The sequence below is a fragment of the Tupaia chinensis genome, unplaced genomic scaffold (assembly GCF_000334495.1).
Source record: "Tupaia chinensis unplaced genomic scaffold, TupChi_1.0 Scaffold147003_1, whole genome shotgun sequence".
NCBI lineage: Eukaryota > Metazoa > Chordata > Mammalia > Scandentia > Tupaiidae > Tupaia > Tupaia belangeri.
In genome coordinates, this window is record NW_006206856.1 from 1,322,015 (window position 1) to 1,331,862 (window position 9,848).

Sequence of the window (9,848 nt, forward strand, 5' to 3'; positions counted from 1 at the left end):
GGGCCTGGACATGGCGCTGAGGGGCCGCCCCGCGGGAAGATGAATAAGGGCTGGCTGGAGCTGGAGAGCGACCCGGGTGAGGAGGGTGCTGGGCTGGCGGGGGGCTGGGGAGGCCGGATGGGCTCGGGACACGCCTGCCTGACCACTGGCCCCTGCTCTTGTCGCCCTACCCAGGCCTCTTCACCCTCCTGGTGGAAGATTTCGGTAAGAGCTGCCCCTGCCTGCTGGACTGGGGCTGTGGGGGCCCACCCCTGTGCCCTTGCTGCAGGACCAGGGGCCGCCCTTCCCTACCGCTTCCTTTCCCCAACGCAGGTGTCAAAGGGGTGCAGGTGGAAGAGATCTATGACCTTCAGAGCAAATGCCAGGGGTGAGTGCCTGCGCTCCTGGACTGCCCCTTAGACCCGCACGGCTGGGAAAGGCACAGGGAAGAGTGCTTCTCCAGGGAGGCAGAAGCAGAGTCCTAGGCCGTCAAATAGGACTTACAGGAAGCATCCTTCCGGTCTAGATGCCCTCCTGTTCTGGCTGGTGTTCAGGTTTTCTCCCAACCTTCCTTTGGCACTTCCATTTACGGAGTAGCCCTCTTCTCTACCCTAACCATCCTTAGGCGTGTCTGTTCTTGCAGAAAGCCCCAGATCACTCGGTGCTTTCCTGCAGTGGTGTAAATTATGAGTTACAGCGTACCCATGTGTGCTGTGGCTTTAATCCCCATACGAAGTTCTTCCTGTATTGAATGGAACAAGGCTCCTCCTAAGGGCCCAAACTAGGTCTTGTCCTGGCAGTCTCCAGAATAGAGGTACAGAAAGACTACTACAGAGGCAGAACCAGGAAGTCCACTTTCATTTTCCGGAAAACAAGGGACTGGTTTCAGTGTTCATTTGCTTCCCTGGCTGCATTGGGGCCCAGGCTTTGGGGTCCACATTGAGTGTGAAGATTCTTCAGCAGACAGACTTTTGTTCTTGCCTTATTTTGGTCCTACCCTGTCTCGTTCTGGGCTGTCAATTCCAGCTTTTCTTTTCTTACCTGGAGCCATAGCCTTCATGAGGAGTCTGGGGGACTGCCTGAGCACAACCGCTAGAAGCTGATGCTTGATTCTGCCTATGGCAGGTCTCCAGGGCTTAGGGCTGCTTTGGACACAGTGTCAGGAAGAAGCCAGGGGAACAGCAGGATCTTGGCAAGGGCACCTCAGTGAGGAGTCAGTGCAAAGGAATAGGAGGAAGAAGGGGCGCCAGTTGCCTTCTGCTCTGTGGCTAAGCCAGCTCTCCTGTACTTCCCCAGCCCTGTATACGGATTCATCTTCCTGTTCAAATGGATCGAGGAACGCCGGTCCCGTCGCAAGGTCTCTACCTTGGTGGATGATACGTCGGTGATTGATGACGATATCGTGAATAATATGTTCTTTGCCCACCAGGTCTGCTGGGCCCTGGGCTGCCTGGAGGGTGGGATGCCGCCTTCACCTTTGCATGGGAAGTAGAAGTGGGAGAAGGCAGGAGGAGGAGCTAGACAGATAGCAGGGGTGGTAGTTCCAGGAACTCTTGGCAGGAGGAACTGAGCGCTTGCTCGTTAAAAGGAATACCTGAAAAGTGGGTGGTGTCTGAGTCTGCTCTCCATGTCTCCGGACCTCGGTGGGTATTTAGTTGGTAACTGCTGAATAAGCGTTGGCAGAGTGGAGGGGAGTTGGTGAGGGATGCTGTCCTGACTCAACTTCCCCCTCTCCAGTTCCCCATTCCCGGTAGTACGGGTTAGGAGGAGCTGGGGTCTTGGAGGAGGCATGTCGTGCACGGGTGACGATTCTTGGTTTCACAGCTGATCCCCAACTCTTGTGCCACTCATGCCTTGCTGAGCGTGCTCCTGAACTGCAGCAACGTGGACCTGGGGCCCACCCTGAGTCGCATGAAGGACTTCACCAAGGGTTTCAGCCCCGAGGTAGGCCACAGCGCCTCTATTCTGGCTCATGGCTGGCTGGGCAGGTGGGAGCCTTAGGGTCACTGGTAGTGCAGCCACCTGGTATTTGGTACAGTTAGACTGTTTCCGTTTCAGATGATTTTTTTACATTACATTTGGCCCTTTAATTGTATAAGGCCATTTTTTAAAGAGTTTTCTAATTTTATTTATTGCTATTACTTTTTTTAGGAGAATTATTTTATTTAACTTTATTTATTTATTTATTTAAAGGGACACAGAGAGAGAGAACATGAGAAATAAAGCCGCCAGGTCCGGGACTTGAACTGTTATTGTCCATGGGGGAGTCCAGTGCCCTTAACCACCACATCACCTGCCGGCCCCTATTTATTATTATTACTTTAATTTGCTGTAGGGCATGTGTGCTCACCAGAGTGAGAGAGAGAGAAAATGAGAAAGCAAGTCACCAGGTCCAGGACTCGAACCACGGCTGGCCATGTGGGAGTCTAGCACCTTGACCACCACACCACCTGCTGGCCCCAAAGCCGTTGGTTTTAGGCCCAGTCATTAGGAAAGGGGACAGACCTACAGAGGGAAGACACTTCCTTAAGCCATACCATGGCAGAACCTTCGTGAGCACTCTGCCAGGTTGCATTATTCAGTGGCATTGACTGATTACTGTGCAAAACCAGTACAGCCCATCTTGGGGCTCTAGAGCTCCTTAAACCCCATTAGCCCTTTAGGAACGTTCACCCATGTTTCTTCACATTCTGGGAGGGCTCAGGCCTGCTCTCTGGAGCATTTCCACGACCTAGGTGCCCACTCGAGAAGCTCTTCTGATGTGACCTTTTCTTCTCCGTAGAGCAAAGGATATGCAATTGGCAATGCCCCGGAGTTGGCCAAGGCACATAATAGCCATGCCAGGTGTGTGGGGAGCTGTGGGAGCTTAGGTGAGGTGGGAGGCAGGGAGAAGTGTCGTTTTGGGGGCCCTGACTGTGTCCTTCCCCAGGCCAGAGCCACGCCACCTCCCTGAGAAGCAGAACGGCCTTAGTGCAGTGCGGACCATGGAAGCATTCCACTTTGTCAGCTATGTGCCTATCACAGGCCGGCTTTTCGAGCTGGATGGGCTGAAGGTCTACCCCATTGACCATGGTAGGCCCCCTGAACTGGGGCCTTCAGGTGGTTGGGACCAGTGGTGGGGCTAGAGAGGGGCTACAGAGGCCATCTGACTGGTTAGCAGTTCTCCCTGCATGGCATTGCCAGACCAGCTCCTGATTGCCTGGTTCAGGCATTCTCTGTGTTCTTTCCCACTCCTGCCCCAGGGCCCTGGGGAGAGGATGAAGAGTGGACAGACAAGGCCCGGCGGGTCATCATGGAGCGCATCGGTCTCGCCACTGCAGGGTAAGGGCCCTGTGCCATGCAGCCCCACTCCTGGAGCTGCGCTCCCTTGGGCAGGACGGGGCCAGGTGATGTGTAAACTGCAGGGCCACTGATGGCCAGATTGGCATCGACCTTGAGCCCTAGCTCCTTGCCCTGTTTCCAGGCAGGGCTGCCTCTGGCCTGCCCCAGGGTGGAGCCCTGGGTGGCCCAGGTGTGCTGGCTCACCTCCTGGCAGGCCCCTCACACAGTGTTGAAGGCACCGACTCGGGTGCCTGGTGTGTGTGGCCAGCTGCTGTGGCCTGTTGGGGTGGGGCCTATTCCTCTGGCTGCAGGGAGCCCTGCCAGGATATCTGCCTCAACCTGATGGTGGGGCCGGGGCGGGAGCTGCTCTCACGGCTGCGGCTGTGACCGCAGGGAGCCCTACCACGACATCCGCTTCAACCTGATGGCAGTGGTGCCCGACCGCAGGATCAAGTACGAGGCCAGACTGCACGTGCTGAAGGTGAACCGTCAGACGGTACTGGAGGCCCTCCAGCAGGTGTGTGCCCTTCCCACTTGGTCCCCGCCTTGGTCAGCCGCCCTGCCTGTCCCTTGTAGTGGGTTCTGTCTGATTCCCAAGTCACCCTCCTGGGTTTCTGGGTTTCAGCTTACCTCTCCCATCCTTTGCCTCCTTTGGAAACGTGGGCTTGGGTGGGCAGGGAGAATAGCGTCTGAAAGAGCTGTGGTCTGGCCATAGTATTTCTCCGCGAGTGAGTGGCAGGTAGAGCCGAGGCCAGCGTTCTACCCAGGGAAGGCCTGGGTCTCCCACCCTGTGCTGAGCCTCTGGTTCTGATTTCAGCTGATTAGGGTCACCCAGCCAGAGCTGATTCAGACCCACAAGTCTCAAGACTCACAGCTACCAGAGGAGTCCAAGCCAGCCAGCAGCAAGTCCCCCTTGGTGCTGGACGCAAGCAGGGCCCCAGCAAGCTCTGAGGGCACCCACACAGGTACTGGGGAACTTGGGTCTCATGTGGGCCACAGAGCCACCCCCTCATCCCTGTAGCCTGACCCGGGAGGCCTAAGCAGAGAAGGTTTTTTCTGTGGAGGATCTTGGGCAGGGGTGCAGAGGCTCCTGCAGGAGCCCAGGAGCCCAGGAGCCCAGGGCCTGCAGTGCTTTCCCTTGGCAGAGAGGGTGGGCAGCCTTCCCTGGAGAAGCTCCCCGAGCAAGGGCTGCCCTCCTTCATGATACACACCCCCTTTCTTTTTTCTCTAGAGGCCGTTTCTTCCCACCTCTGTCTTTTTCCCCCATCTCCTTCTCCCAGTCTCACAGTGGGGCCATGACTTTGAGTTTGCTGACTCCTGTTCCACCCGCAGTCTCGGCTGTGCCCTGGGAAGGGAGGGGAGCAGTGCTGCGTCTCCGGGCTGAGGAGACCGTGGCTGGGGAGGATCCGACTGAAGGTTCTGCCTGCGTCCCTTGCCCTATATCAGATGGTGCAGAGGAGGTGGCTGGTTCGTGCCCACAAGCCCCAAACCACAGTCCTCCCAGCAAACCCAAGCTGGTGGTGAAGCCTCCGGGGAGCAGCCTCAATGGGGTTCCCCCCAACCCCACCCCCATTGTCCAGCGGCTGCCAGCCTTTCTAGACAATCACAACTATGCCAAGTCCCCCATGCAGGTAAGCTGAGTGCCCTGGCTGGTTCCCTTCCGAGAGGGTCGCAATGGGCAGTTTCTCCATGAGATTCCTTGTGCTTGTTCTCTGTGTGGGCATGGGGACCAGGTGCCTCCATCTGTCTAATGTCCTGAGGTTGCCCAGCGGCAGGGGCTGTTGGAGGCGGGAAGCTCCTCCAACCTGACTCACAGGGCTGTGGGGCTGAATGTTTGGGCCCGCTCCTCAGTACAGCTGTCCAGGTCAGGTTCTGCCTGTTCGATGAGGCACGTGTTTCAGGCGCTTGGTTTCTCTTAGCTGCCCTCTGTAGGCTGAACGCAGTGTGAGTGGTGCAGTCTCCCCGGAGCCCTGGGGTGCTCTGGAGCACCTGGAGGCAGTGGGAGGCTCAGCCTGGAGAGCTGCCTGGCTGCTCTCGTCCGTGAGTGCCAGGCCCAGCCTGGGCTGAGCAGCCCCTGCTCAGGCCTGCCTGGTCTGCCCCAGGAGGAGGAGGACCTGGCAGCAGGTGTGGGCCGCAGCCGCGTCCCAGTGCGCCCACCTCAGCAGTACTCCGATGACGAGGACGACTACGAGGAGGACGAGGAGGACGAAGTGCAGAACACCAGCTCTGCCATCAGGTCAGCCCCAGCTTTGGAAGGCTCATGGGCCCAGGTGCCTCAGTTCCTCTCACAACCTCCCGGCCTATGGCTGAGAACGCCTTCAGCAGATAATGCTGACCACCTGTGGAGGGCAGAGCCCGGGGCGGGGTGAGAGGGACTGGTGTGAAGGGCTAGACCCCAGGTCTCCCAAGAAGTTTTTGGCAGGCTGAGCATGTAGGCACGTCCTGTTGGAGATGGCCTTTCAGCTGGGCCTTGACGGACTGGCTGGAGCAGGGATGAAGATGTAGGGGTGGGGGGAAGCTTTGCTGGAAGATGTGGCATTAGCCAAAGGCCAGAGTGGGACCATTGGGACAAAGGAGTCTGAGGACACCTGGCTGCAGCTGACAGAGCTTGGGTACCAGGCTTGGGGTTGTTGGGTCAAGCTGCTTGGGCCACGTGTGAGGAAATCAGGGTAAGCCAGGAGGCTAGGCCACTCTGGGCCCTGCTGGGTGCAGTCACCTGGTCCACTTCAGCTCACCTCTTGCCCCCCGCAGATACAAGCGGAAAGGGACAGGGAAGCCAGGGCCATTGAGCAGTTCTGCGGACGGGCAGCTGTCAGTGCTGCAGCCCAACACCATCAATGTCTTGACTGAGAAGCTCAAAGAATCCCAGAAGGACCTCTCGATCCCTCTGTCCATCAAGACTAGCAGTGGGGCAGGGAGCCCAGCTGTGGCAGTGCCCACACACTCGCAGCCCTCACCCACCCCCAGCAACGAGAGCACGGACACAGCCTCTGAGATTGGCAGCGCTTTCAACTCACCACTGCGCTCACCCATCCGCTCGGCCAACCCAACGCGGCCCTCCAGCCCTGTCACCTCCCACATCTCTAAGGTGCTTTTTGGGGAGGATGACAGCCTGCTGCGCGTTGACTGCATACGCTACAACCGCGCTGTCCGCGACCTGGGTCCTGTCATCAGCACGGGCCTGCTGCACCTCGCTGAGGACGGGGTGCTCAGTCCCCTGGCGCTGACAGGTGGGCCTCGACTGCCTCACTAGCCACTTGGTGTCCCCAGGAGGGAGGTGGCCAAGTGACCACAAAGTGTCCTGCACTCTGATGAGTCTGCCTTCTCTCCCCAGAGAGTGGGAAAGGTTCCTCACCCCCCATCAGACCAAGTCAAGGCAACCAGGGGTCTAGCAGCCCAGAGGAAAAGGAGGTGGTGGAAGGCTCGGACAGCAGGGAGAGGACAGGGCTGGGCAGGCCCGGCGAGCCCTTGAGTGGGGAGAAGTACTCGCCCAAGGTGAGTGTCCCTTGTGACTTTCCCTGCCAGTCCTGGCAGAGGGGGAAGGGCCTGGGCCGCTGCTGTCCCCGTGCTGGCCCTCGAGTGGTGTTCTGGTGTGAAGTAGGTGGCCGGCGGCAGGGGCTTCCCTCAGTAGGCTCTCCTCTCTGGCTGCCCCTTGGGAGTGGGCCACGTGCCAGGGGCTTCCCTCGGTAGGCTTGTCCCTCTGGCTGCCCCTTGGGAGTGGGCCGTGCTGCAGGTGGCCCCCTTCAGAGGCACAATGCTGGGTTGGCAGGAGCTGCTGGCCCTTCTCAAGTGTGTGGAGGCCGAGATTGCCAACTACGAGGCTTGCCTCAAGGAGGAGGTCGAGAAGAGGAAGAAATTCAAGGTGGGTGGTCTCCGCCTGCTGACCCTCTGCCCCTGCTGGTCAGTGGTGGCCGCTGTGGGACATAGGCTGTGATGCCCTCACCCTTCCGTCCCACAGATTGACGACCAGAGGAGGACCCACAACTACGACGAGTTCATCTGCACCTTTATCTCCATGCTGGCTCAGGAAGGTGAGAGGACTCCCTGCTGAGGCCATGTCCCTTGGGCCTGCTGGGGCTCGTGCAGACTGTGGGGTTCCTGGCCTGAGGCTTGGGTGGGCGTCAGCCAGGGTCCCGGCCAGCTGCTCAGGTCTGCCTCTGCACAGGCATGCTGGCCAACCTGGTGGAGCAGAACATCTCAGTGCGGCGGCGCCAAGGGGTCAGCATCGGCCGCCTCCACAAACAGCGGAAGCCTGACCGGCGGAAACGCTCTCGCCCCTACAAGGCCAAGCGCCAGTGAGGACTGCTGCCTGACTCCGCAGCCCACTCTTGCCGTGTGGCCCTTACCAGGGCCCCTCCCTGCCCCACTCGCCCTTCTCCCAGTATTACTGAATAGTTCAGCCAGGGGCCCTGGGCCTGGCAGCCAGGCCGCATTCCCGACCCCTGCCCTGGGCCTATCTGGGGCAGGTCGGACACAGCACTCGGGAAGCAGCAGCTGGAGCAGGGTCCAGCGAGACGCTGCAGCTTCCTCCACAGCCGGCTGTGGGGCGCAGGCCTGGCCCTCTGCCTGCGGAGCAGAATATATATTTTGCCTATCAGAGATGTCTATTTTTCTGGGCTCCAGCCCATCTTGCCACCATGTTGACACAGTTGGCTTCCTGACTGCTTTCGTCCTAGCAGCTGTCATTCTGGTGGGCCCAGGTCCCCGCATCATGCCAGGGTCATAATTGCAGGTTCCTGTGGGGAGGCCTGCGTGGCCACTGGGTTCCACTGGTCCCGCTGCTGCGGCCCCAGCTGCCAGCCATCCCTGTGGTGAGGAAGCCAGGCCTATGCTCTTCATTCCTCTTGGGAGAGTGCCATACTCAGGGACCTGGCTGCTAGGCTGACTGGGGTTAGGGGTACCAGCAGGAGTGGGATGAGCAGCCTGCTGGGGCCCCCTGGCCTAAGCAGAGGGAAGTGTTTGAACTCTTCCGTGGCCTGTGACCTGTCCTGGTTCTAGCCAGGCTCTGCAGCAAGGCTCTGGGCCCCTGCCTTCAGTGTTGTGGCCCTGGCCGTGGGCCCATCTTGGGCTCTGGGCCTCTCCCTGGAGCCTAGAGCTCAGAGGGGCCTCTGTCCAGCCCCTCAGTATTACCATGTCTCCCTCTTAGGGATAGCAGCCAGGGCTGCGTGCAGGAAGCTGGCATCACTAGCTCCCTCTAGTATGCTAGTCTCCCCAGCCTCTGCAGGGCACTTAGGGTTGGGGAGAGCTGGATTGAGACCACCAGTTGGAGCCCCTGTGTTTCCAGGGGCCTGGTGGCCTGGGGTGATGGACTCAGCACTGCCTCTGGAGCTCAGGTCTCAGACAGCCCCACAGCCTTTGCCAGATGGCTTTGAAGGTGACCCAAGCAGGCTCCTATCTGCACATGATGACAGGGCTGGCAGGTATGGGTGGCTGCCCCTCTGGGCTGAGCATGGCCCCATCCCTCCAGCCCCCATAAATACTGGATCACTGAACGAATAAAACTCTCCTAAGACATGTGTCCTGTGGTTGCTGGCCTGGGTCTGCAGGCAGGGCTGTGGTGGGGGAAGGGCCTACTAGGTAGATCTGGCCAGAGATCCTTGGAACCCTAGGCCTGTGCTTCAGGACCTGAGCCGAGGAGCGTGGGCTGTGGGAAAGGGTATTTGCAGGGAGAAGGGTGTGGCTTTCATCTGCTTTACAACCTGGGGAGGTGCCGGAGGCCCTGGTGGAAGAGGGGGGCTGCCTCAAGTCCTGCCTGGTGTGCTCTCCCCTGGGGCCCTGAGACGCGGGAGGGTGCACACCTACCCTTGTTGCATCTGGCTAGGGACCGCAGGCCAAAGCTGTGGCTCTGCTGTCTACCCCTGGCGCCTGCATTCTCTGCTGGGGCTGCTGCAGCCCCTCACCCTGCCCTGGCTGTGAGGCCACAGAGGGCCAAGACTCCTGCCAGCAGCCAGTCACAGCTGGACTGCGGGGAAAACATCTTTCATCTTTATTGGCACCACCCTGCTGTCCAAGCCTAGTAGTCCAGGGCACAGATGAGGGCAACGCCGCGCTTTATCCAGTGTCGCTGAGACTGGTCGGTGGGGATCTCCACAGCGATGACATAGTTGGTGGAGTGGCCTGTGGTTGAGAGTGTTCCTGGTGCAGGCAAGAAGGGGATAGGGTTAGATCGTGCCCTGTTATTTCTAGAGCAGAAACAAGGTAGGGGTGCGGGCTGTGAGCAGCAGATCGAGCTGGGGACAAGAAGGGGGCTCTGACCCAGAGGAAGTCTGCCTGGTGAGTAAGTCTGGCTGCAGCTCAGGGCTGCCCAGGGTCATCTCACTGGGGACTGAAGTAGGGGTCGGGAGAGCTGATGCCACCACTCAAGCCCCAGCTGACCCAGCCATCTGCACTCTGTCTGCTTCCACTGGGTCTGTCATATGTCTGAGGCCCTGGCGACATATGATAGGACTCAGGCCTCCAGGACCCCAGGTGGGTATGAGGGAGGCAAGCAAGCACAGAGTTCGGGGGTCACTCCCCAGACTCAGCTGGGCCCTGGGTGTGACATTCCT

At 59.3% G+C, this 9,848-nt stretch overlaps 2 protein-coding genes across 3 annotated transcripts in view; one reads left to right on the forward strand and one right to left on the reverse strand.

The window, feature by feature from the left end:
* The first annotated feature begins 6 nt into the window (after window positions 1-6).
* On the forward strand, window positions 7-8,816 carry BAP1 (BRCA1 associated deubiquitinase 1). 2 transcript variants are annotated; one of them, XM_006169324.2, is made up of 17 exons: window positions 7-76; window positions 175-204; window positions 313-367; window positions 1,276-1,408; window positions 1,804-1,923; window positions 2,762-2,823; window positions 2,909-3,051; window positions 3,222-3,300; window positions 3,694-3,817; window positions 4,118-4,265; window positions 4,747-4,931; window positions 5,403-5,536; window positions 6,052-6,530; window positions 6,635-6,795; window positions 7,070-7,162; window positions 7,259-7,331; window positions 7,466-8,816. In XM_006169324.2, the coding sequence occupies exons 1-17, from the start codon at window positions 40-42 to the stop codon at window positions 7,597-7,599; spliced, it is 2,190 nt and encodes a 729-aa protein (XP_006169386.1). In that variant the 5' UTR covers window positions 7-39; the 3' UTR covers window positions 7,600-8,816. The 2 variants fall into 2 exon arrangements, with proteins under 2 accessions (XP_006169386.1, XP_006169387.1); XM_006169325.2 differs by having other exon boundaries at window positions 3,748-3,817.
* Window positions 8,817-9,263: 447 nt separating this feature from the next.
* The window catches only part of DNAH1 (dynein axonemal heavy chain 1), a gene marked incomplete in the record, with an annotated part of 89,651 nt that continues 89,066 nt past the window's right edge, over window positions 9,264-9,848 (reverse strand). Inside the window, 1 exon segment of the mRNA XM_027768604.1 lies at window positions 9,264-9,435. Coding sequence (XP_027624405.1) covers window positions 9,314-9,435 — 122 coding nt within the window.

Bases quoted from the DNA above. Each gene is read 5' to 3' on its own strand.
- BAP1 (XM_006169324.2), top strand. From the start codon at position 40: ATGAATAAGGGCTGGCTGGAGCTGGAGAGCGACCCGG. The intron at 2,824-2,908 runs GTGTGTGGGGAG...GTCCTTCCCCAG, and splicing joins GCACATAATAGCCATGCCAG to GCCAGAGCCACGCCACCTCC. The intron at 6,531-6,634 runs GTGGGCCTCGAC...TTCTCTCCCCAG, and splicing joins CAGTCCCCTGGCGCTGACAG to AGAGTGGGAAAGGTTCCTCA.